The 27,766-nt window shown below is 36.3% G+C and overlaps 1 protein-coding gene across 4 annotated transcripts in view; it reads left to right on the top strand.

Moving 5' to 3' along the window:
* Positions 1 to 27,766, top strand: part of mthfd1l (methylenetetrahydrofolate dehydrogenase (NADP+ dependent) 1 like) — a 53,658-nt gene that overhangs the window by 19,253 nt on the left and 6,639 nt on the right. For 3 of the 4 annotated variants that reach the window (XM_005160551.5, XM_005160552.5, NM_001242996.1), the window contains exons 17-26: positions 388 to 464; positions 1,317 to 1,457; positions 3,647 to 3,715; positions 7,454 to 7,565; positions 15,477 to 15,616; positions 16,725 to 16,766; positions 19,474 to 19,574; positions 20,875 to 21,052; positions 21,573 to 21,680; positions 23,663 to 23,815. In XM_005160551.5, coding sequence (XP_005160608.1) covers positions 388 to 464; positions 1,317 to 1,457; positions 3,647 to 3,715; positions 7,454 to 7,565; positions 15,477 to 15,616; positions 16,725 to 16,766; positions 19,474 to 19,574; positions 20,875 to 21,052; positions 21,573 to 21,680; positions 23,663 to 23,815 — 1,121 coding nt within the window. Of the gene's footprint in view, positions 1 to 387; positions 465 to 1,316; positions 1,458 to 3,646; positions 3,716 to 7,453; positions 7,566 to 9,885; positions 10,145 to 15,476; positions 15,617 to 16,724; positions 16,767 to 19,473; positions 19,575 to 20,874; positions 21,053 to 21,572; positions 21,681 to 23,662; positions 23,816 to 27,766 lie in introns of those variants that run through there. The other variant, XM_073932035.1, reaches the window with a different exon arrangement.

Genomic DNA, 27,766 nt, shown 5'->3' with positions numbered 1-27,766 from the left:
TTATAATTTGTGAGGTACTTTTTCAGTAGAGACTTTAGTGACATTTTTGGGACATATGAGGCACCGACATTTTTAAGAAGAGGGTGTAATAAGGTTGCAGTTGAGAAGTTATAGCATCTGTTCATAAGCAAAACTTTTTTCAGTGAATAGAGGCTAGTAAAACTACTCAGTTAAGTTCGTTTTTAGGCATTTTGTAAACCTTTATTGGATTTGACTATGAAAATCAAGCTGGAGAGCAGTGGGACAGAGAGAGAGAAATAAAGTCATCAAAATAGCTTGAGTCAAAAATTGTTGTGCTGCTCTTGGTCCCAACATTTTTCTACTTGTATTGCTTAATTCGTATTTAAAATTTTGAATAATAATCTTGTTTTCTCCTGTTTCCAACAGTTGTTGACACCAATGACCGATTTCTGCGCAAGATCACTATAGGCCAGGCCAACACTGAAAAAGGCCATGCTCGCCAGGTTTGTGGTTTACCTTAATTACTCAATTAACTAACAGCTAAAGGTGATCTTTAGTAGTTTTGTCCTTTTTCTTCATGATCTCTCTTTTTCCTTCGCATCCTTCTCTCATTTTTATGTAAATTCCACTTAACTATAATCTATTAAGTGCAGCACTGTGTCAGCTGCTGTCAGAAATAATGACTTTTAAACCAAATCAACCAGTTAACAGCCTGCACCTCAATGAGAAGCAGTCAAACTAAAAGCAAATGTTTAAAAAAAAGCATTATTGCATGCATAGCAATCCCAGCCAAGCACTTGCTTACATTCGTCTCCCTCCCACTGTACCAAAACCACTGAAATGTGCTCTATGGCCCACTTTTTGTTCTTGAGAGACATAAAGCATACTATATCTGTGTGTTTTGGACGGTACAAGTGCGTTTGAAACTGGCAAAGAAACATCACACTTAGACATGTTACCTCAGGCTTTGCAAACATTGACTCTGAGGCTAGATCATCTCAGCAATCAGGGTGCTGTAAATGCAGTTAAATGGCAAGTAATGATGACACAAGTGGTATGTGTTAAGCGGCCCGTCTCTCCTGATAGGGCATCTGGCCACCACTCCTCTGCGCCCAGCTGTTTTATTGGGGGAGTATTTATTAGCTGAGAGTTAAACCAGGACAGCTCGCTTTTACTCCAGCTGGGCTTGTCTTGGACACATGTGGGAGCAGTTTACTGTATGTGATAAAGAACCAGACTTGGCAGATGTTGCGTGTGTGTGTCTCTGACAAATCTCTCCTCTGTCTGCATCCTGACGACTCATTTTGATGGAAATCACCTAAATTATGACTGACTTTCTCTACTCATTCTTCTAGACCCAGTTTGATATCGCGGTGGCCAGTGAGATCATGGCCATCCTCGCTCTGACTGATGGATTGGCTGACATGCGGGCCAGACTGGGGCGGATGGTTGTTGGCAGCAGCAGGAATGGACAGGCGATCACTGCAGATGACCTGGTGTGTGTGTGAGAAGAAGAGTAAAGGTTATTGCACACTGAATCCGAAATTTACGTCCGTAATTTTCGCACGTTAAGAAATAAATTTAACCTCTCGTTGTGTCAATTGTATTGACGCACTGCCTCCAAAACGTTGTCCCTCATAAAAAATTCGAACTGGGTTAGATTTTTTTTTCACTTTTTACATCCGAAAAAGCACTTCGAGAGGTGTTTTGACAGTTCAGAGCCACCGTACAAGCGAAAAGCTAATACAGAATGCCGTTATTTGAGCTATAGAACTTTATGAAAAACACAGTCATTAAATAAAGACAAAATGTGGTGGACAGTTGAAATACCCTATATGCTGGATTCTGTGACTGGTGCACCTCTCCCCTGATGCTTCTTGGTGTGTGTGTGTGTGTGTGTGTGTTTGTGTGTGTGTGTGTGTGCGTGCATGTGTGCGTGCGTACATGCGTGTATGTCCATACATTTGATGTACTGCTCATAGACATTAATAGATTGCGTGGTCCGCTCTCGTTCAGTGGCTTCAACACGTAAACGCGGCAACCATCTATTTTAATGCCTATAGGTACTGTCAGCCTCTTTTCAGGATTTACTTAAGTAGATGAATGTCTGAAGTATCACAAGCAATGTATCAAAATTCCACTGGTTTCCTGAAATAAACTTTGCATTTTGAGGTGATTGTAGCGAAGCTCTTTGATAATGAGCTGAACTCTCCTTCCTCTCCATTCAGAATTAGATGAACAATATGTAGCCTATTCCTCTGTCTTTTTTACTTTGGAGAAGAGAGGAGAACAATATATCACTGCTTGAACTGACTCTGAAATGTTTTGCGTTTTTTTGTACTGGACAAACTAATACACATTGGACTCAGTGTGCAAGTTTGTTTTTGTGATGATTTTTTCACATATGAACACAAAAAAGAATGCATACGAAAATATCAGACTTCAGTGCGCAAAGACCTTAACTTAAGAAATGTATGGCTATGACCAGTGCTGGCCAGTGCAAGTCTTTAGCCAATAAATATGCTGTAAATCTTGATATGAATTTTTTTATTGTGATTATTAAAACGGCATGCATCAATTCAAATTATTTATAATAATTGGCTTTAATATAGTGACCTATTTTTTTATTAGGACATCAAAAAAGCACTTAATGGCTAATACAGATGTGTGCTGATCAGTTGTGCATCCTAATGCTAAAATTAATTAAAAAAAAAAAAACACTTCATAAAATCAAATCAGCATTAGTGGTGAGTACACACACTTTATGAAACAGGACATCTGCAACACTACATGCATTGCTATCAGTAATAAAAATATATATTTTTTAACCCTTTTGTGGTTTTTTTAAAATACATAAATTAAAATACAATAAATTGTGGTAAAAGCTTTAGCTATAATAAAATTTATTATTTTACTAGACGTTTACATATATCACCTGGTAGTGTGATTTGACTGCATTAAGCATTTACAAAATAATATCTATACTTAATGTATAATATTCAATAATATATAAAGAAAAACGTTACTTGTTTCAAGGCTTTATGAGTTTCTCTCTGTTAAACACAAAAGAAGATATTTAGAAGAATGTTGGCACCTATAACTATTGACTTCCATAGAATTAGTTTTTCTGTTTTTCCTATTATGGAAATCAATGTTTACAGGTTTTCAGCATTTTTCAAAATATCTTAACAGAAAAACAGAAAAAAACAGAAAAAAACTCAAAAAAGTTTGAGGGCAAGTAAATGGTAAGTATATTTTAATTTTTGGCCGAACTATCCCTTTAATTTCTACTTTTTATTTGTATCTATGTATTTATTTTTACATTTGTAAACTCTAAAAAGTCTATTTGTTTCCCCATAAAGCTTTATGAGTTTCTCTCTTTTATTAAACACAAAGTAAGATATTTAGAAAAATGTTGGAAACCTGTAACCATTGACTTCTATAGTATTTGTTTTTCTTACTATGAATGTCAATAGTTACAGGTTCCCAGCTTTCTTCAAAATATCTTCTCTTGTGTTCAACAAATTCAAAGATTTGAGGGTGAGTAAATGGCGAGTAACTTTTCTTTTTTTTTTACATTTGTTAACTCTAAGACTATCGGTTACACCATAGCAATATGGATAAAACCTAAAAACTATTGCAACCAACATATCTTGACATTTCTTTGTTCTTTTGCTTCTCCCAGGGTGTGACCGGGGCTTTGGCCGTCCTCATGAAAGATGCTATCAAACCCACACTAATGCAGACACTGGAGGTGAGACCTTCCCTGTTCCTGTACCCCAAACTCTCCATATCTTTTACACAGGCGCTTGCTTGTGCTATTTTTCTTATTCTGTCTCCCACATAACTGTCCTATCTTGATGGAAACTCCCAAACTCGATACTCTCAGTGTTGGCTAAGTGATAGGATATTCGAGGCATGACATAGAAAAACACACTCGTACAGTAACGCATGCACATCTGGTTTTGGTTTTGGCTCAGTGGGAGTGTGTCTCTGTCTTTCACTATCACACCCCGAACACCACAAGCAAACTGGAAATGAGAAGAAGACAGTGGTGAAAAGCCTGATTGTTGGAATGCCTTTCATCTTTACGGCTTTTAAACATGCTAATGACTTGTGATTGATGTTTGGGGTGTACGGCCGTAAGTTTGTGCGTGTGAGATGCAGAGGAGTTGCGTGTTTGTAGAGAGAGACGCAGAAACGCTTTGTGAAACCTTTCCTGCCTGTTTCCTGTTTCTCTTGTTAGGAGGAATCGTATCAGAATGGACCAGGCAGCAAAGGGTTGTGGGAACACTCAGTTTGTAGTGGCCTTTAATGTCCATGCTGTGAATTGGGGGGTGTGTTAGTGTGAGCATGTGTGTGTGTGTGTGTGTGTGTGCACTTTAAACACTCAGATTACTTTAAAAACATTTGTAAAAACATATTGACTCAAACTAATTGGGTAAATGCACATTTTAAGTTAGTAGGACTTTTTTTTTTTTTACCACACACTGACAAAAAAGTTATTCAGTTTATTTACATTTTTTAAGGTAAATGGTTGCAAACAGTTTATACAGGCTGATTTTAAACAAATAAATAAAATTTTTGCTAAGTTCAACTTATTTAAATTTAACCCATATAAATTGTTTGCAACCATTTACCTTTAACAAATAGTAAATCTAATGAATCATTATTTAATTTCATGTTTGTGATGAATGGGGTGGCACAAGGGCATCTCTCAACTTATCACAAATTTAATTACAGTTTACCTGAATTGTTAAATGTTTTACATTCACGCTGATATTTATGCTTATGCATTAGTAATAGAATAAGTCTTAGTAATCAAAGAGATTATTTTCTCATACACGCATGCATAAAGATGTTTTTTTTAGCCCATTTTTAGCCTAACCACAGGCACAGGTAACCATAAACCCTTCTAAATAATAGAAACATCTAAATCCCAACACTGCAGTTTGCATAACGTTTTTATATTGTGTACTATGAACTTCAAAATCAAAATCTGAGTACAATTAGTTTGGTTTTACTTTGTGCATATGTGTGTTTGTGTGTGTATGTGAGAGAGGAAGTGAGTGAATGACAGCCCAAGAGGATGTATGTGTGTACACAGATGCATTTCAGACTGTTTGATTAACAATACACAAGAGTGTTTGAAGTAAATGTATCTTTAAAGGATTGTATGGATGCTTCTTAATCAGCTCCCTAACTCTTGAGGTTGTTGTGAATCAGTAATGACATGAGATCTTTCTCAATGTACAACATCAAAACTGGAATTTATGGGGGAAATTTATGGGTATTCATATTTTGAAAAGTTTTAAGTTACATTTTTGATGAATCATTTGATTGTTTCTTATGCCAGCAATTATATAATAATTATTATTATAATAATTTTATAATGTAAAATTCATTATACTAATCAGTTCGGAGTTTGAGGTTCCTTTGTGGTTAAAGTCTGCATTAAATCAAAATTGCCTCTTCTTATATTTTTATGTAGGGATGTCCCGTTTAGGTTTTTTAGGAAGAAATAGGATGTTGCTTCTGTGAGGTAGCTTGAACAATCAAGTAATAAATAATTCTTCACTTTAAGACTTTAGTGCCTTTTGAGTACCTTTAAGACTTTTATCTGACTTGTTTTTGTTTTTTCCCTTATAATTTGCACTTTAAAAGTACCAAGGGAACATGGTGAGAGAAATGTTCCTTGATTTTCGCAGTGCATTGTGGGAGTGAACGTTTCATTGCACTGTAGAAATTTTACAATTGAGATGGCACTTAAAATGGCTGACTCCATGATCAGAGATGCACTCTATGTGTTTTGTATGTTTGCTGAAATGAGATGCACATTAAAATTTGACACTGACTGAGATTTGTTAAACATTAAGAGAAAATGTTATTAGAAGCAATTAATACTGTTAATCAGAAAGGATGCATTATATTCATTGAAATGACAGTAATGACATGTTAAAATTCATTTATCATCCTAAAAAAACTGTAAAACATTTCACATTTGCTTAAATAATAAATGTTCAGTTTAAATAATAAAATATGCTTTCATGATTACAATAGATTAGTGGTCTTTTTGAAGATAAACAGTGTAATGGTCAAAATGAATAGATAATTTGGCCTGTTAAACAAGCATAACCAGCCAGTTCCTATCTGCAGTGCTCTTTCTCAGTTAGTTTTTCCTGTTTTCTAACTTTTGCTGACGTTGGCATGTCAAATCTCTCCTCTTTTCCACATTCCCAGAGCAAAGGGCTCCAATCATTCTCTTTCCAGTTTTTGATATCATAGTTTTTTTTCTGTAATAGTTTTCCACAGGATAGCTTGCTGGAAACTATACTTTCTTTCCATTTACAGTCACTCACAAAAGACCAACACTCGTTCCTTTTTTTCTGACTTGCTGTCAAACTGCTAGTGATTGAGCAAACTCATCGCATTAAATTGGTTTGTTGAATTGTTTTGTAGATACACGCAAGTCACTGACTGACCTTTAGATTATAATGAGATACGTATTCTTAAAATCAGCTTAGTTGTTCACATTTCAGCACGCTTCTATTATGCTTCTTTATGTGCCAGAAATGTGATCTGAACTTAAAGACAAGAAATTATGCCCTACTTTTTTTGTCCATCAACGATATAAAATAAAAACATAGTTATTATAGTAGAATCTGATCTTCACCTCTACCAACTAAATGTCCTGCAGTTTCAGAAAAAGCTTTTCAAATGAATCCCGAACTGTGTTTTGAACAAATTCACTGAACCAAACTGAGTGAATCTGATTAAATTAAACGAGTCAATAAGCTTCTGGCAGGCTGCTGCGGCTAAGAAGGTCTAAGCTTGGCTCACTCGTCTTATGTTAATGTGAAATATTTTGTAATGTTTCGTATCGACCAGCACCTGCATGAGCTGCAGTGAAAGGAGGATGCTGGGATTCAGTGATAAAAGTTTAGGTCAATAAAGGAAGGTTGCCCCTTTCTCTGTTTGATGGAAAGCTCATTTTGTTCAACACCGCTTGTATCCTTTTCCTGAATTGAAATGACTTCACCATTACTCCATTCTTGTTTTTGTGTGGACTTTCTTTTCCATCTTCCTGCAGTCTCTCCTTCCTGTCCCTTCAGCTGTCAGCGTGTGTGTGGTGTCGCTTTCAGTGTTTGGGAAGTGTCAAAGGACCGCAGGGTCATCGGTTCAAACCACACATTTTCACAAAGCGTTGAAGTCTTTCTGGCTCTTGATGCTGTAACAGACTTTACAACAAATTTATTCAATGTTGTGAAATGACAAACATACAAGCTCAAACAAGTTATGAAAAGTACTCAAGAGAAGAAGAAAAAAACGTGACCAATTTCAGCAGTCAATCACAAGCTCTTAAATGACTTTCTAAAGTGATTTTCAGGTAACATTGAGGCTGTTCGTCTGTCATGAACACTTCAGGTGCTAATGTGTGCAGGTTTGACTTGAATGATTTTTGTTGATATTGTTTGTGTGTCTGTCATGTCAGGGCACTCCAGTGTTTGTGCATGCAGGGCCTTTCGCTAACATCGCCCATGGGAACTCCTCTGTCTTGGCAGATAAGCTGGCTCTTAAACTAGTTGGAGAAGAGGGCTATGTTGGTAAGTACACACACACAAAGACACACTTGTACAGCTATCTTTATGGGGACTTTCCATAGACGTAATGATTTAACTGTATATTCTATCCCCTGACCTTAACCCAACCATCAGAAGAAACAATCTGCATTTTTACATTTTCAAAGTACTTTATTCTGAATGATTTGTGAGCCGTTTTACTCATATGGACCAAGAAAATGTCCCCACAAGTCAATTAACTGGTATTGCTAAAATTATGGGGACATTTGGTCACCTCAACATGAGGAATACAGGAAATACACACATTCAGTCACACACCGCTGCAACTGCTTTTTATAGTTTGACAAGAGACAAAGCCTATATTGGTGCAACTTAACCCTTCTATGCCTTTATGGACATTTTAGTTTTGCTCCATTCAGTGTAAATGTTCCTAAAATGTGTTGTTATTTATATTTTAAGGTTTCACCTTTCCACACATTCACCACTACTTCCCTCATGTCTATTTGTAAAAAACAAAGTGTCCCCACTGAAACCCATTGTACATTTTTGCCATTCATTTGTTGGCATAGCTTCAAATTGTCACTACTTTTGTTATATTTTGGCACTATTTCTTTCAGATTTGACTGATGTACTATTTTCTTTCTTATTTTTGAGCACTTCAGTACAGTCGAAAAAAATTATAAAACTGAAATGATTTGGGTGCATCAGTATGGAAAGTTTTTGTATGTATATTTAGAGAAATTTGGGGATGTCACTGTGGCGCAGTGGGTAGCATGATATCCTTACAGCAAGAAGGTCGCTGGTTCGACCCCTGCTGGGTCAGTTGGCGTTTCTGTGTGGAGTTTGCATGTTCTCCCTGTGTCCGGGCGCCCCGGTTTCCCCCACAGTCCAAATACATGCGCTATAGGTAAATTAAATAAGCTAAATTGGCCGTAGTGTATGTGTGTGAAAGAGTGTGTATGGATGTTTCCCAATGTTGGGTTGCAATTGAAAGGGCATCCACTGCGTAAAAAATATGCTGGATAAGTAGGCGGATCATTTTGCTAAGCCAAAAAGAAAATGAATGAATGAATTCTAAGAAATTTGTTTGTGTGGTACTTTTTTTATGTGATTCATCCTCCCTTCTTACACGACCAGTCAAACTTTTGGGGTCAGTAGGCTTTTTAAATGTTTTTAAATAAGCTTCTCCTTCTCACCAAGGCTACATTTATTTCATCAAAAATACAGTACAAATTGTAAAATTGTGAGATGTTATTGCACTATAAAACAACTCTTCAAAAGTAGTTTATAATTGAATTTAATCATTTACTCCAGTGATTTTGAAGATGACTTTTCAGCTTCATTACTCCAGTCTTCAGAGTCACATGATTCTTCAGAACTCACTCTAATATTAATTATCATTGTTATTGTTATTATTGTTATTATTATTATTATTATTATTATTATTATTATTATTATTATGGTAATAGTAATGAAAGCAGTTAGGACTGGAGTAATAATTTCATTTGAAACTACATACAATAAGAAAGCAGTTATTTAACAATTTAACCTTTTTTTTTTTTTACATGTAATAAATGCCATAAATGCCGCCTTGATGAACATAATATTTTTCTTAAACAAAACCTGTAAAAAAACTGACCCCAATTTTTTGACCAATAGTGTATATCCTTAAAAAACATTATGTAAACAACTTGTAAAAGAGTTTTTGTCCTCTATAGACCTGTGTGTACATTTTCAAATTGAGACACAAGTTTAGTAGAGTTGTTTTCTGGTTTAAACCAGACTTCTGCTTGAAGCAACTACTTTGAAAGCAGTATACAGCTCTTAAATTATACATGTAGCAACATGCATTAGAGTATTTATTTTTGAGACTTAAAGGCTCATCATTTAATGTAATGCTGAGTGGTATGTTCAAGTGGCTAATTGGCTATTGGTATGTGTTGCTGTTTATATTTAAACCAAAGAACAACTCAAATTTGATTATTTATTGGTTAAACTGAATTGGTTTTAAAATACAATAATGATCATTTCAAATACATGAATTGACTGTGCTGGCATAATTATAACAACAACAGCATTGTGGTCAGTAAGAAACAATATGGCACAAGAATAAAGAGCACAACAACAACCGATCATTTAACTTAAATCCCTGAAGAATGGTATTTGGTTTTGTTTGTTTTTTCTGAATCCAGCTAATCTGCTCAGTATTGGCACACCTGAACATACATGCCTGCAAAGCACACACACTCACTCTATCTATTTTCCCATCTCTCCTTCACCTTATCACTTCCTCTCTCCACTTCTGTGTCATTCCTCTATTTTCTATCGCTCCCCCTCTGCTCAGCGATGTGCTCCAGACACTGAAGGAATGCTGGGAATTACAGAGGCTCTGTGGTCCTCGCTAAGAGCAGTGGAAGCTTCACCCCTTCATTTAAGGACAGGCTGAAGAGTGTGTGTTTACAATGAAAACACTGCCTACCAAATCAGCCCAAGAGCTGTGTTGAGTTACAAACACTACAATTTGAGATGCCAGCATGAAAATGGGAAATTCTTTTGTAAAGGATCTTTTAGAGCAGCATTACAAATTAAAATGAATCACTGTGCACAGTTATCACCAATCTTTTTTTACATTTGTAATGAGAAGTGCTTATACACTGGCAGTTGACAACCAGAAATTTACAGATTTTCCTCAAAATCAAAATTAGAATTTTTTTGAGAATTCTAATTAAATATTAGTAATGTTACATTTTGTTCTATTAAAAATAACAAAAAAAAAGCGTTTTCTAAAAAGCTAGATGTTTGAAACATAATGAAATTGATAAATAATATTGAGTTTAATAATTTAAACATTCCCAAAAGCCAAGATAAGGAATGAAGTTAAGGCAGGATATTTATAGTAGTTTTAGAATGATCTGATGATGGAAATGAGCGATGAGGATCAGCTGTAGTCGATCATATTACGTGCTCCTCTCGAAATTAGTTTATGAAACTTCACAAAAATTATACAATCAATCAAGCATAGTTAAGAAGCACCAAAATAGACATAGTTAAGTAGAGCTTAATAATAAATGTGTATGTACAAAATAAACTAAAAACACCATTATTTAATAGAGATTAAAAGTAGTTAAACACATTTAAACAACAAATCATTAGGATGGCAGGCACAAGTGGTAACACGATATGTTGGTACAAGCTAATATGATTGTTGACACATCTGATGTTATATAAACCAAATTTTTAAATGTTTTTTGGACAAGTTGTAAGTGGTTATTTCTCTGATTTCCACTCCTTTGCAGCTGTAACTGAAAAGGCACCCTGACCAAAGGCCCTTTTCCAGAGTGGGACAATACAGTCTTCTCTGGCTGCTTCTCGTTGTGCTCTCTGTGTGGTGTTCTTTATGGTTGCAAACTGACTGAGAGTTGTAGATGATAGACCATGAAAGATTTTATAAATCAGACCATTTTTAAACACTTGAGATTTGAGAATACTTGAAAATGAGATTTTCCCAGCTTAACAGTTTATGTTGTTGTAAAATTGTACAATGATGATGTCTTAGAGGCTTTTTATCCAGTATTTTAAGTTTGTATACTCTATGGGCTTTAGTGTTGTTTTGTTTGCTTGTGACCAGGTTGTTTGACACTGTTACAGAACTTTTTAATTTGACATTTAAAAGCTAATTTTGAGTCAATTAGGACAATTTTTCTATTTTTAGTAATATTATTACTTCTAATACAAGAACAATTTCTATCACTAATAATCATTATTAGAAGAGTATTTTTGTAACATTTAACAGCATTTTAATATCCAGATTTTTGTTTATTATTATTAATATTAATTTGCAACTATATTTTGCAGCCTGAAACCTTATTAGAGAGCCCTCTGTTGAACAATGTAAAAAATTATGATTTAGTGCATTTCGAAAGACAAGCTGCTGAGACCTCTTACTTGTTCTTATATTCTAAGAAGTCCATATTAGACTTGGAGCGTCAGCCCCAACAAATAGCAGGAATGCTGAGAGTTGTTGACTTTTGCAAAATATCAGCGAAGAAGGGAGACGTGTGTATGCGTTACCTGATGCCAAGGTATGTGTGGTATGTAGTGGTTTTGCTGTGAGAGGGAGGACGTTACTATCAGCTGATTATACACAACAGATCTGCTTCACAGGAAAGCCGCTGATCTGCTCAAGAATACCAGAGTGAATACTACTACTTTTAGGCTACCCAAACCAAACTGACTGCCCTGCACATGCCTCAGACTGATAGATAGCGTGATACTCCGAATTCTCTGAAAGTTCCTGAAGGGCAATAACATACTCCCGCCTCACAGCTGTAAATCTGAGCTGACCTGTGTGAGCATGACACAAGGCCCGGCCATGTGTACTCGTCTACAGGGAGTTTCATTCAGGAGGTGGTTTACTTTTTACAACACCTGGTCATCTCAAGGTCAGGAGAACTGCCTCCAGGAGAACAGCCTGATTCACAGCTCAAGCAGAATTACTGCAGATAACTCCAACTGCAGGACCATCTCGTGCTTTCAGTGTTTTTTATGCTTGAAATTATTTTAAGGTTGCTTAAGTCAGTATTCAGGTTTATGGGACGATTGGCTGCAGTTCATGTGCTCTCTTGTTTTCTTAATTTTCATTCCTAAACATTCAATCCACCGAAATATACATTTCAAGAGTTCACATTTAGCTGATGATTGATTATAAAGTGAGTTTGGCATGCTGTCCTGGGAGAGAGCCCTAAGCCTATAAGATCCTCGAGCCCAGGGCTTCCTCCTATTTCCAGGGCGAGATGGATGTTTGAGCTCAGGTAGGGCTTGAGAACGCCCCTTTTATTTAGAGCTAATGACAAATTAGAAATGGCTATATAGAGATATACTGCTGGTTAAGAGCTCGACTGTAGTGACAATTTTGATTGATCGATTCACTGATTCACTAAATAAAATAACTGGTTATTTATAGTGAGCTAGAAATCATCTGATTGGTGAATCATACATTAGTTAATGCGCGACCAGCCGTGATCAATCAGAAGCATGTGATCCTCTGGATGGAAGATTGTTTGCTTAAATTTGATCCCGCACACTGTATGGGAAAAAAACTCAGCATTGAAAAGGCACCCTGACCAAAGGCCCTTTTCCAGAGTGGGACAATACAGTCTTCTCTGGCTGCTTCTCGTTGTGCTCTCTGTGTGGTGTTCTTTATGCGCATATCTTTGGAATGTGGGAGGAAACCGTCACCTGAAACAGTGACATTCTTGCTGTGAGACAACATTGCAAACCACTAGGCTGCTGTACCACCCTATAAAGGGTAAGGAGGAGGAGTAGGGGTGGAAGGGGGATTCTTCAAGGCTAACATAACTGAAGTTAGAAACTGGTTATTTATAGTGAGCTAGAAATCATCTGATTGGTGAATCATACATTAGTTAATGTGGGACCAGCCGTGATCAATCAGAAGCATGTGATCCTCTCGAAATTAGTTTATAAATAAACTTCACTTATTTTATTCACCTGAACACAATTTTTTTATATAAATGTATACTTGCATTCTTCCTCCCTCCATTCTTTCCTTAATTCTTAAACAGGATTTTTTCTTTCCTTCCGTAAACATTCTACAACATTCCTTTGAATGGCACATATTTTGCCAGTTTTTACAAGATGTAATTTAGGTCTTTAGTGTCCCTGGAATATGTATGTGAAGTCTCAACTCAAAATACAATTTAGATAATTTATTAAACCCTGCTGAAAAAATTATTTAAGAGGTCCGAGTAAAAAATGCCTGTAGATTTAAATGCAAATGAGCTGGTTGTCCTCCTCCCATAATTGAATGATGCGGCATGTCTGTTTTAAAGATACTCATAGTCAGTTGTCAAAACCAGTGACAAATAGCAATGTTACGTTAACAGTGAATACGTTTACATGGACATCAGTAATCAAATTAATGGCCTTAATCTGAATAAGACAATAATATGATTAAGGTGTTTACATGTGTTGCTTTTTGAATGTTCCCTTCATGATTCTGTTTTGTATGTTGAAGCACATAGTTTGATTGATTTTTGCGCCACCACGCTATTCACATTTCCTTCTGAGTTTCATGTAATTTCAGGTATTTCATTTTTAATTTGTCGACTTTAACTGCAGTTTGGCACTTTTATTCAGGAACATTTCATGCATGCCTCCCGTGATCAACGAGATATTGGATGAAAGTATGAACTGCTGGAATATTGTTTGCTTAAATTTGATCCCGCACACTGTATGGGAAAAAAACTCAGCATTTTGTGATGCAGGTGTCTTTGGTGTATGTGTGTAGACTCTCAAAATGCAGTAAAAATCCTACATGATGTTAATAGTTTGATTGCGGTGTTTACATGTCTGTACTGCACTTTAATAATGTGACTAAATTGGCATACTCCACATGTCTTAATTATTTATGTTTAGTTTGATTATTACTTTAGTCAGATTAAAGACATCAAAAGTCACCGTTTACGTGGTAGACTTTTAATCAGAGTATTGTGTTAATTGTATTAAAATCAGATTATTGGTGTCCATGAAAATGTACAATGCTACCATTGCTGTTGAACTGTCACATTGATTTATATGACAGATATACCAAAATCTTATAAATATATAAAGTGTACCACATACTTCTTGAGGTGAAGCTGGAATACAGATGGTTGGAATAGATCTATCCTGTATTCCCATATTTTTTGCAAACCCTGTTTTAAATTGCCTCTCATTCAAAAACTGAAAGATCAGAAAAATCATGATCTCTTGACTTTGGATCCTGGTATATTTTAGAATATTTAAAAGAGGGAACTAATGTGTTTATACCACTATTATATTGATGTTTACACTATTTATTACATACATTACTCTCCAAACAGGTGCAAAAAGTTTATATTGCATAATAGGTGCCCCTAATGCTTGGTTTATTTTTTGTCTTGCCATGTACTTTCCTGTAAATCACAAACTAAAAGTCTAAATTTACGGATTGATTACATTGTTCCTGCACTGACCTGAGCAGTGTGACGTGACACAAATAAACAGTGATTCTTTCTACACTGGATATGGCAAATGCAAGTGAGATTGTAAATTCTATATTTATTTACACAAACTGTATGAAAATAACTAAGTAAGCAAGATCTGATGCATATAAGACTAAAAAAAGCCTGCCTTCCAGATATTACCTTTGTTCAGAACTGAATGCCAGACCACCACATGCCTACACACACATACAAACATGCAGAGCCTCAGAAAACATGCCAGACCTCTCTGGTGGAAATAACAACATTACAATTCCCATTCCCTCCTGCTCCAAAAAGCCTGGGAAGTAGCACAGGAAGCTTGCAGGGTTCTGGGAAAAATGGATACGTGGAAATCTTCCACACATGCTTGCTGCTTAATGGTACATACACACATTAATACTGACCGGTCCAAACACAAACAGTAGATGTCTCTCACACACAAAACAAACAAACTAGGCTTGCGGATGAGAGGAAAATACAGTAGTGTTGAAAACATCTGAACTGAATTGGTTTGTGCTGTTAATGTTTTGAACGCCACTGTCAGCACTTTAGGGAAACATTGCAGTAACACATGTGGAGCGCTTACATGCTCACTTGTAAAATGGTTGTAATTACATCCTTAATATGAACAAACTGCAGTACCTCTTTCTGGAATGCGGGGACAATTCGATTACCTTGTAATTGGAGGTCACTCAAGTGTGCGTGTGAGAAAGCATGTGTGAATGAAGTGCTCTTATCCGGTTATGCTCTGTAATAATAAGGTATTGATGCGATTTTTTTTGTTTGTTTACATTATTTGAAAAATTGAAAAATTTGTTTGTTTACATCATTCTTTTGCACAATAGAGCAGTTGTTTTATTTCAAGACTGTATGTACTGTACATTGTTTAATTGTCTTCTCTTTCCTTGCTCAGTGACAGAAGCTGGTTTTGGTGCAGATATTGGCATGGAGAAGTTTTTCAACATTAAGTGTCGGACTTCTGGACTGAGGCCTAATGTTGTTGTGCTGGTTGCCACCATACGCGCTCTGAAGATGCATGGAGGTGGACCAAATGTAAGTGTGGTTTGAGCAATTTTGCATGTCTCACATGCTTGAATGCATTAGAAATAGGGATGGGTAATATGGCAACAATTCCATATATTGATATAAGTCGCATCATTTCCTGATAACAATACTATATATATGTATATGTATATATATATATATACATATCCTCCGGGTGCTCCGGTTTCCCCCACAGTCCAAAGACATGCGAACAGGTGAATTGGGTAGGCTAAATTGTCTGTAGTGTATGAGAGTGTGTGTGTGTGGATGTTTCCCAGAGATGGATTGCGGCTGGAAGGGTATCTGCTGTGTAAAAAACTTGCTGGATAAGTTGGCAGTTCATTCCGCTGTGGCGACCCCGGATTAATAAAGGGACTAAGCTGACAAGAAAATTAATGAATGAATATTTCTAATAAATATGCAATATGTAAACATTGTAAGGTTTGTGTAATATAGCACTCATATCAATTAAGAGCCTGGACGGGTGAAGCTCTGGACAGTTTTGTTCCAGCCCTAATTAAACACACCTGATAAAACTAATTGAGTCTTTCAGTCTTGTTTAAAACCTACAGGTAATGCCTTGCTCAACCTAAAGTTTTAGTTTGCGAAATTCTGTCCTACGGCTCTGGCAACAGGGCAGGATAAAACAAGAGGATTAGACATTAAAAAAGCGAGCTATTGGTCCATATATTAAATTTTTGTTCAAAGAAGTCATGTTTTGTTCTACTATTCTAGTCTCATGCATCTCACATGATGCAATTTTGCAGGTCACAGTTCACCAAGCTTTCGAACGCAGTTAACTGTGAAACTTGCCACACGAACTTGTGTTTCCGGTCTGTCGTATTTGCATGCATATGAATGGAAGTATATAGGTCAAAAAGTGCAGTGTGACCATGGCTTAAGTGTGTTTAAACAGGGTTGCAACTAAACTATGCAGGGCTACAGCCCTCCAGAAACTCAATTTGACATCCCTGCTATAGAGCAAAATATTCAACATTTATTATTAGACTATAATTATTAGACATTTTGTTGTCAATACAATCTACATATTGTCATATTGCACACCCTATTAGTAATACATTTGATAATTTTACAATTTTCTGTGTTTTGTTAAAAGGTTACAGCTGGTGCACCACTGCCTAAAGAATATATCGAGGAGGTAGGCAAAGCTTGTTTTTTGTACCCCAGTAATTAGTCTTATTCTTGTTTTTCTGGAGGTTTTTGAGAACATAGACATACTTTGATATTTTAATACACATCTTCCCAGTCTGTGCTTTTCTTTCAGTACCTTTTTGATAATTCCAGAGCTAAGGAGCTGCTGTTTTTCTTCAAACTCAATTTCCTCTGAGAAATCTAATACCATTCAAATTCAAATGTAATTTAGATTTACTATCCAGAAATTTTCATCATGGATTTTTTTTACATTGACCTTACTTCCACACATCTTTCTATTTTATCAGTCATAAATGTATAATATGTCAAATATCATTTTATTGTTGTATAATAAGTTTAGGAGAGTGCAAAAAAACTGAAACAGAGACAGGGAATTTTTGTGCTCATGCTGATTGAATGAAATATGGAAATATAACATCGGACGAGAAATTGTTTTCAATACTTCTGCCTTCTTTCGGTGAAGTATTGTTCCCCTGAGAAATGGTTGCTTTTGTTTTGAATACAATTCTTTTTGAAGGAACAAGAGAAAGAATGTAATGTTTTTTCTTCCCATTTAATCTTTGTTACTGTCACAGTGTCTTACACGGGGATCTCCAGGTTTTAATTATGTGGGTTATTTATAAGCATAAGCTTTATAGTATTTGCTAACATGATACAGCATTACTTTTTATATAAATCAAATTCAGTACATGACCTCTTGTAACGCCCACATGTAGAAAAAAATCATGATTTATTCGTTTCATTTTAGTAAAAGGAACATGTTTTGAACACATTTTTTTTCTTTCTTTTTTTTTTTAAACTCAACTTGTGTTCTATCCTTATCCAACAATAAGTGGCGATGTTGCTCCCCAAAGGCCTGATGAGAATATAGAGTGTTTGGAAAGTGGTAGGGGAGCAAATGAATGAGCGTCTGGCCGTCCTCACCCAGGCCAAACACCAGAGCACCTCACTTTCAGCCCATTCAGCTCCTCTCTTCCTCCCTAACATGGTTTGTGTTATTCAGTTAACAGGGTAAATGCAATCTCTGTTGTTGAAGCTACAGACACCGAGGCGTAATGGGAACTGTAGTCTAGAAAAGGCCATACCTGCTTTTCATCAGTCTTTCTAAAGCAACCCCAGCTGAGAAAATAACTCAAGTGCTTAAGCTAATTGTGCGGTTCTGTAATGAGAACCAGAAAGCACCAAAGCATATCTCCTGAGCTTTGGGTCGCTATTCTCTGAGACTAGTTCTGCTTCATAAGCAGCAATTAGTTAGGAAGAAGAAAAGCAGGAAGTTTCCTCTCGAAAGATCAACTGGATGACGTTGTTCAAGGGAAAACGGTTTATCCTTTCTTGATAAAACGTTTGGCTCCAGCTAAGATTTTAATGCTTTTCAATTTTGTCTAGTTAGTGTCTAATGAAATGTCTAATTTTATGTTTGATCACTAAACTTATTGTTGTTAAGTATTGAATTAGCCCTAGTCAGATGATCTGACCCTGTGTTAGCATTGACACAAAGGTTACCTTGATGGATTGGAAGTTCACTTTACCATGCAGTTTTCATAAATGGCTGACTGAAATGGTTGTTGATTTTAAGCTTGAAATAAAATTGTTTTGCTAGGACTGATGCTTCTAAAATATGTGAAAAATAGGGCATTTATGAATCATTGACAATTTTACTTATTTTTCCAATTTATTTGGTTCTTTTTGCTTTGTTTATCATTTGTACAATATTTCTGTATGAGTTTGAGAAGATTTTATGTTGTGCTTGTAGAAAACTTATAAATAAATTATTAACGTTAAAGTTCCTTCCTTTAAAGGTCCATTTTAAACCCTGTTTCAGCAGTCTTTTGGTACAGAATTTCAGTTTTGATGTACAAATGTACATTTTGTAAGCTGTAACGGTGGCAGTGTACAATTCAATATAAGTCAATAATTTGTGTAAACATAAAAAAATAATAATAATAACAAAATTTTCTTTGCTGAGGCGGGATCCAAACCCGGGACTTTTGTCTAAGATGTTTTGATGTGAAGATTTTAGACTTAAATGTAGCAGATTTAAAAGACGCTTACTCATGGAGAAAACATCCAGGTAACCTAAGATTTTTTGGTAAACAACTCTGCGGACGTTACGCTGGTCGGCGTTTGGAGATACGAGTTGGCACCCCTCCATAATAGAGTCGGCACCCCTCCATAAACGATCCAGCAAGATACTTTATAGTGCAGATTAGTACAGTTGTGCTTAAAAAACACTTCGATCGCCTTTCTTTATCAGGACAAGTCGCATGTAGGTCGCGTCTCTGGAACACTCGCTCCACCTTCACTTCCTCTCACACCATCTTCTTCTTCCAACCAACACAACCAACCAGAGAACACTTCCTCACTTCTCCCATGGGTTCCTCTATTTATCCATTTTTATATTTTTTCATAATTGAGGAATTTCCATATATGGACTTAGAGGGCGGTGATTTGTCTATGGTTGTTAAACCTTGCATCACCACAAAACTGGCATCATAAATTACCAATCACATGAATGCTTTACATCAAAAATATTGCATCCTAATTGAAAGTTATATATTATTAATGACACATCCTGTGGTGCTGACGCAAAAAAAAACTAAACTTTGCACACATTGGCAATAATAAACGGTATTAATGCAGCGAATGTAAACAGCACCATTAAAAAGAAACATTCTTTGTGTTTTTTCCATCAGAATTTACAGCTGGTTGCAGATGGCTGCAGTAACCTGAAGAAGCAGATTCAGATCGCTCATCTCTTTGGAGTTCCTGTGGTTGTTGCTTTAAATGCCTTCAAGTAAGAGTAGATTTATATACAAACTTTCAAAATTTCATACTCCAAAATTAATTTTGCTTATATAATGTGATGGTTACAACATGAGGTTTATTTAACCATTGACAAGCAAGAAGGGTTACTACGAAGTCACAGCCACAGATGGTGTCAATAATTTTACTTACCTTGGTCAGGATCACTTTTCTTGAAGGGAGTGTTCATATGAACCTTTATAATCATGACAGGACACTTGTTGTGAATATGAGGGAGATTTGTAGTGCATGCTTTCGACTCCTGTCATTAGATCAATTATGTCATCTTAAATGCAAGGATAATGTTGTTTGAGATGTATTTGCCATGACAACTTGACATTAGCAACACAACATGATTGTCATAAACATGACTGTCATGAGGCCATTATAATCAATATGAATTTTATAACAGTGTCATTAATATTTTTCTTGACCTCTACTATTATGGTAAAAAATTTGATGTGTCATTAAATAATAATGACACTATTATAAAATTATGGAGTGCTGTCACGTTCGTTCATTAATTTTCTTTCGGTTAGGTCTCTATTTCAGAGGTTACCACAGCGGAATGAACCGCCAACTATTCCAGCATATTTTTTATACAGCGGATGTCCTTCCAGCCACAGCCCAATATTGGGAAACACTCATACACACTTATTCACACACACAATCATACACTACTGACAATTTAGTTTATTCAATTCACTTAAAGCGCATATCTTTGGACTAAATTGGAGAAACCAGAGCACCCGGAGGAAACCCACACAAGCACGGGGAGAACTTGCAAACTCCACACAGAAATGCCATCTGACACAGCCCGTACTCAAACCAGTGACCTTCTTGTTGTGAGGCAACAGTGCTAACCACTGAGCCACCGTGCCATACTTATTGACTCATATACTAAGAAATTGTAATGCTAAAAGTGATCAGAATAATAGCTATGACACAATAAATATGGCTATATGACAATCATGTTCATGACAGATTTATGACAAGTTATGTTGCATTGGTTATGTTAAATTGTCATGACAAGGACATCTCAAACAGCATCTTGGATTTTAAATGACAACTTAGCGAATAAGCATGCATAAAATCTCCTTCATGTTCATGACGTGTCATGTCATAATTATTAAGGTGTCGTAATGGTCTTATGAACATCCCCTTCAAGTTAAGTGTTACCCATCTGTCTTTCTAGCATGCTTTAATTTTTTTCTCAAAATTTTTGATTAATATCCATGTTTAGCCAGAGTGTTGTCTGCCCTGTGCCCAAGTATGTTTTTCTTTAAATCAAGGACAGACACTCAAGCAGAGATTGACCTGGTTTGTCGCATTGCAAAGGCTTCTGGGGCGTCCGCTGCAGTGCCATGTCATCATTGGTCCAGAGGTGGACGGGGCTCTCTTGAACTGGCACACGCTGTAAAGGAAGTTGCTGCTCAGGGAAGCCGTTTTCAGTTCCTGTATAACTTGCAGGTGAGAACAGACGCAAGTAGTTACAGTGTAGAAGAAAACAAACAAAATGATCTCGTGTAAACCAAATTTAATCTAAGACCAGGCCAGGCAGACTCAGAGTGATGAATTAAACATGATTGTATCTGAAAGGGAGTCTTCTATAATGTGCTAATGGTTTTTTCCCTCCAGTCTGAGCATGTCAGGTTTAAGGAGGGTCTGTGGAGGCATCAGCTGGTTTGAGTTAACCTTAGTGAGTTTGGAGGTTGTGACATTGATTAAACAATGCTATGAAAGGAGCTGTAATCTCTGCCCTTGGCTCTGGCTGGTCTCTATTATCCTATTAGAGGTCTGAACACTTGCTATCCCAATCATCTGCCCAGAGAAATGACTGGGGTGATTTTATGGCCATCAGATTGGCGGAAGCTTCAATTCAGAACTGATAATGAGGTTAAAGTGTTTTTAAATTCTTCCCGCTTTTATCTGCATGCCTTTTATTTCAAGGAATTAGCGTGTCCTGTGCTCTTTTTTTCATTTTTAACAGGATCCTATTGTAGAGAAAATTCGCACTATTGCACAGAAGGTTTACGGCGCTGAAGACATTGAGCTTTCATCTGAGGCTCAAGCTAAGATTGACTACTACAATCAACAGGTGAGAAGGGCTTTACACTGAACATTACAAACACACAGCTTTGATAAATGTGTAGACATATGCCGATATTCAATATATCATGATAATGAACATGCATAATATTAATATCGTGATGCCATAAATAATTATTTATTATTTAAACATTTTGAGTGTTTTTAAGAATGTTCAGACTGTTGTTATAGCAAGCAGTGCTGTTCACCACAACACCAAATGCTCAGACCTAATAGGTGATTTATTTTTAAACATTAATAAGATGTGAAAGTATTTTTAGAATTTTCAGCCTTTTAATGTTCAGTGACAATCTTAATTTACCAGGAGTATCAGAATTAATTGTTTCTTTGGTGCACTGCAATGAGAACCCGGACTTGGTTTTGGTAATTATTTATTGCATACGGATGTCATTAATCTAATATACGCTATGTTGCAGTAGAATACTATGGTGAGGGAGGCCAGCATGAGTAATTAAGTGAAGTTTATTTATAAACTAATTTCAAGAGGAGCACGCGCTTATGATTGACAGCGGCTGATCCTCATTAGCTACGCATGATCCACCAATCAGACGATTCCTAAATCATTATAGATAATCAAAGCATCTTACCTTAGCCATCTTTGTCTTGAAGAATCCCCCCTTCCACCCCTACTCCTCCCCTTTCCTTATCAGGGTAGCACGGAGGCCCAATGATTAGCATCATTGCCTCACAGCAAGAACGTCAATGGCTCAGACCTTACCTGGCCAGGTTGGCGTTTCTCTGCAGAGTTTGCATGTTCTCCTCGTGTTTGAGTGGGTTTTTCCCGGGCACTCCGGTTTCCTCCCACAGACCAATTGTTTAAATCGTCAATTAAATCGTCATTAAAGGCAAGCAATGATTTCAGCATACAATCTTCACAGCCAATTCATAATCAAGCAGGGGAGTTCTCGAGATCTACCTACACTCAAACTCCCCTCTCGCCCTGCAACAGGAGGGAACCCCGAACTCAAGGATCTCATGAGCTCAGGCCTCTCTCCCGGGACAGCATGTCAATCATTGGCATTTAACAACTTGCTTGACAATGCTCAAAAAGCAAGTGGAGTAATATTTACGTTTGTTTACTTGTTTTAAATGCTCATGTTGTTCTGTGCATGTACTTGAGTTTTGTTTGATGCAGAGTGTTTTTTTTTTGAGCTGGTAAAATTAAAGGTACAGTTCATATATCTGACTGCTTGTGTTTAAGGACAAGATTGTATTACAAATACATATAAAATGTTTTTTTTTTTAAATGATACATTTTAATACAAGAATTATTGTGCTGTAAAGTAGAATATTAAATTATGTATGGAAAGCATTGTCAATGCACTGTGATGCACCGAGATATCGGATTGAACCGAATCGATGGCATGATAATCGTAAATGAACCAAACAACCAGTGTAGGTTCACACCTCTTTAATTTAAAATATGTAGTACTGTAGTCAAGTAATCCTTAATTTTTTTAGCACTTTTACAATGAAATTGCATTAAAAATAGAAAAAGCTATTATATTTCAGATTGTAAATCACTTTAGCATACCAGGCAGCAAGCAGAATGCTGATGTAGTTCTAGTTAAATTAAAACAGATTCAGTTCAGTTTAATACAAATGCAATATATGACACCTAGATATAGCCACTATCTGCAATTACATATTTAGTCACAATAGGCAACGCTTGGACTTATTTCTGAAAAAAAATCTAATAATAAAAATATTGAAATAAAAAAAAGTCAGATTTCATATTGCAGCGTAACAATTCCAATGTTCAAGCATGAAAAACTGGCATAATAGCAAATGTTTCTTAACCTGTTTACTTACTGATATGAAATAGTTAAATAATCTTGGCCCAACCGGTTGGAATTGTGTTCAGTGAAGCAGTGCATCTCAAAACATTACAGTTAACGGGTATCAATAGCCCAGAGCCGATGATATGCATGTCTCATATGGGTATTAACATTGTCTATAAATCTCTCACAGGGCTTTGGTGCTCTTCCTATCTGCATGGCCAAAACCCACCTGTCTCTCTCTCACATGCCTGAGAAAAAAGGTGTTCCCACCAACTTTATCCTGCCCATCAGAGACGTCCGTGCCAGCATCGGCGCAGGCTTTATCTACCCTTTAGTTGGAACAGTAAGTGATTATTCTCGAAATCTGATGAAAGCTCTCGTCTTGGTCCATTCTTTTCAGTTCTATCTGCATGTCCACACTTTCATATTTAATGGTTTTCACTCATTCAATGCCATCCACTCTACACATTACCTTTTTTATTATTACTTCCTCTACTGCTAAGTAAGTATATGTTTCAGTTACTAATAGGATCCAGGATTACGGTTGAACCTGTGATCTATGACCTCTGAGGGTTTTTTAAAAAAAGCATTCAGGCCAAATTCCTCTGCCTTCATGTTTTTGCTCTCTTAAAAAACAATATTGCCTGGCCTTAGGCAGATATATCTCTTCTCTAAATTCCTGACAATGTTTGGTTAAGGCAGTTTTCATTAATGAGAGGTCTATTGGATTCTCGGTTCCAATTCATGGTAAAACCTGTTGAGACAGTTTGATTAAGCCTTGTGAAAACAGATTTTAGAGAATGTGCGGTCAACTTTTGAATGACCCATGCTTGTGTATGTGTGCGCACGTGTTTGTGGTTTTCATTAAGAAACTCCATCTGTGGATTTCCCAATGTTTGCTCTACTTTCTTCCTAAGCCCAGCTGGTCCACCTCAGGAACCGGCATTCCAGTCAGACGTCCAGCTTGGTGGATATACAAGGCTGGACTCTTGATTCTCCATTGACATTTTAAAACTGAAAATTACAAACACTTTAGAAAATTACAAGCGTTTTAGAACGAAAACTATCCACATCCACACTGGCATTTTACCTAGATTTTACCTAGTTTTTTATTCACACTACACTGCTGAAAACGCACATCACCTGATCACACACACAATATGGCATGCACTGCAGCATATGCGCAAGTCTGAGCTCCAGGCAGATAGTGGGTGCTTTGAGCACACATTTCATTAAGGATCTTCCTCTGGAATTTAACTCACTATTGTTGTTAAACGTGATATTTAATTAATCTTGTCTCTATCTAACGACTTTTTGGTCTTTAGAGTCTTTTACTTGTTCTCAGGTAACTTTGGCTGGGCGCAAAGATGACTTAATATATTAATGTAACCACATACACTAATTCTGCACATTTGACTGATTGCTTGCGTTTATTTCCTATATTGTATAAACTTATTGTACGTTATACTTTTATAATGACCATCATTCATTATTAACTGATATTCTGCAAAAGAGAGGGTATGTTTCATATTTTCACTGAAAATGAAGGGAGACAGTGATGCTATAGGCTTCGTTTTGTTATAAATATGCTTACAGTGAAGATGACGATCATAGAAATATGGAGCTACACGACACCTCGACATTGGTGTTTGTTGTTGTTAATATCAAAATGAAAATAGGCAGTTCCTCATTCATTTCATCTCTTTCATTTTCATTTCATTGATAAGATAATGAAACAACGTAGCCTGCAGGGTGATATGAATGACAGTATAAAGTACTTCTTCCTTTGAAGATTTACCAGTCGTATCTTCGGGGGTTTGTTTTCCATATCAAACTTGCAAAGTCTGAACTTAAGGAAAGGATGCAGGATTGAATTTTGTGCACTTAATATTGAGAAAAAAGCCCCAATCAGGTAGTGTGAATTTCTGCAGCAAGGTCTCCGTTTTCAGATGTCTCAGTTTTCCCCCATCCACACTGACATGGAGCAGCAGCGTTTTAAACCAAAATGGGCTCTTCATTGTTTTCAAAACTCTGTTTTCCGGCTCGAAAACTCCAGGGTAGTGTGGACGGAAGGCATAATCGTAGCAAAATAAGCGCTTTAAAACTAAAAGGTATTAGTGTAAATGGGGCCTGTAATATTTTAAAAGGTTTTTGGCACTACCATTACATTAGGTGTCTTCGACATTGCCTGCAGCTGTATTTAACTGATTGGCAAGATTAGCCATTGCATTGGGGATGGAGGGAGTTGGGATTTTCTCCACACAATTCTCAACCAACTACATCACTTGCCTGTTTTGGTTTACCAATAGTAGACTTGTAAAGTTTGCGAAACCATTGATCATGTTTTAAATTCAGTTTGGTGGCAGTAGAACAACCAAAAATGAAATAATTTGCTGACCCACAGGCAATACTAGATGTCTTTCATATTTCTTCATTAAAATATTAAAGATGTTTTTGTAGCAGAAACGTGATGCTTGGTGGTTCATAAACTGCAAGTCAGCAGCTCCCAGCACGAGTATCAATACATGTGAGTTTGCACCCGTTTATGCATCATTAGAACAAAAGCCAGTTGCAGAGGCTGCAATGACAATAATTTTAGAAATAATGTTAAGGTTTTTGCACAGAATGATAGTTTCGCTTTACAAGACCTTAATGTATCATCAGGACTATATATGTACCGTGCTCAGCGTATATAAGGCCACCCCTCACAAATCTCTCTTTTAAATTCATATTTTTAACAGGAAGCTATACAACATTATATTTGTGCATGTACATTAGATTAGTCAGTCCTGAAGTTAAATCTGGAGCTTATCTAACAAAATAACTTACCACAACTGTCCAAAAACTAGTACACTCAGATTTATATGTTATAGAAAAATATTAAATACAAATTTAAGAAATGGGAAAAGGCCAGGCAAGGCAATTTTTATTTATAAAGCACAATTTTACACAACCGTAGTTGATCCAAAGTGCTTTACAATAAAATAAAATATTTGAAAACATAAAATAAAACTTGTATTCAAATATAAGAAAAGGAAATATATATATATATATATGTATATATGTAAAAAAAAAAAAAAAAAAGACAGTGAAAAAAATTTTGTTGAAATTTTGTAGGTTGTAATTTTTTTTCAATGTTTTGCTTGAATGAAATTGTATTATCTTTCAATTTCTAAATATGTTTGGTGACTAAAATATTATTTGAATAAATATATCTGTTTAACAAATCCATTTTGTTTAAATCACTAAAAGCCTATATTCACTGGAAAATTGATAAAAATATTCATTTTCAAAATAGGTTGTACTCATTTACGCTGAGCATTGTATTTTTCCTGTACATGCCTTTTCTCTCAAAACAAACGTAGCAATTTGCTTACATTTAATGCATTACCAAGGACAATGGTATCAGCTGAAGTTGTAAAGTAAAAAACAAACTCACAGACATCTAGTATGGCCTGAGGGAAACTAAGTTAAGTCAGTTACATTTTTAAATAAACCATCCCTTTCATTTCTGGACCACCAGTCTGTGATATAAATAGCAGTGTGTTTGTCCAATGATGCTTTTTGTTCTTTATGATATTTAGTTCTGACTAGCCCTTCCTCTAGCTGAAGTTTCCTTTTTTAATGGCCCAGCTTGATTGAGCCAGCATTTTTGTGTCTTTTTGTGGTTGTGTTTTTTTGGCGGGGTGAGGCTGAGGGAAGGAAGCTCATTTCCGGGTTGAGAGAGCGGTCCTGGCTGCAGTGTGGGGTCAGGGTTAGGGTGAGGTGTCCGGCATGCGGCATGCTGGGAGATGGGTGACTGTGACCTAGCCTCTCCGGTCTGACCAGCACTTGGCCCTCTTTCATCTCTGTAGGCCTGCTGCGGGACACTCAGTCCAACGCTCGTGACCTCTCACCTTCAATCTTTTGCAGATTTTCTGCCAACTCTTTGAACTTGAGCGTAACCATTTCATCATTCCATCTGTTGTTCAGAATTGACTTTTTTTTTTTAAATATCTTAATTTAAATTGTCTTTTGCTTGCTCACTTACTTGTACTATAATCTACATGGGTCCATTACATTTATGCATTTGGCAGACACCTTTAGTATCTTGCACTGAAGGCACTAGGGCTGCACAATATATCGTTTCAGCATCGATAACGCAATGTGATCATTGGCAATAGTCATTGCAGAATATGCAATTTATAATTTCAATGTATTTTTAGGCTTGTGACTGTATAATGATTTTAAAAGCATTCAGGCATGAGAAATTGAACTGTTTGTAACTGAATTAATAATGAATTTTATTTAATTA

The sequence above is a fragment of the Danio rerio genome, chromosome 20 (assembly GCF_049306965.1).
Source record: "Danio rerio strain Tuebingen ecotype United States chromosome 20, GRCz12tu, whole genome shotgun sequence".
In the NCBI taxonomy this organism is placed as follows: Eukaryota; Metazoa; Chordata; class Actinopteri; order Cypriniformes; family Danionidae; genus Danio; species Danio rerio.
The sequence above is the reverse complement of the archived record's forward strand: the minus strand, read 5'-3'. Positions and strand labels throughout refer to the sequence as shown.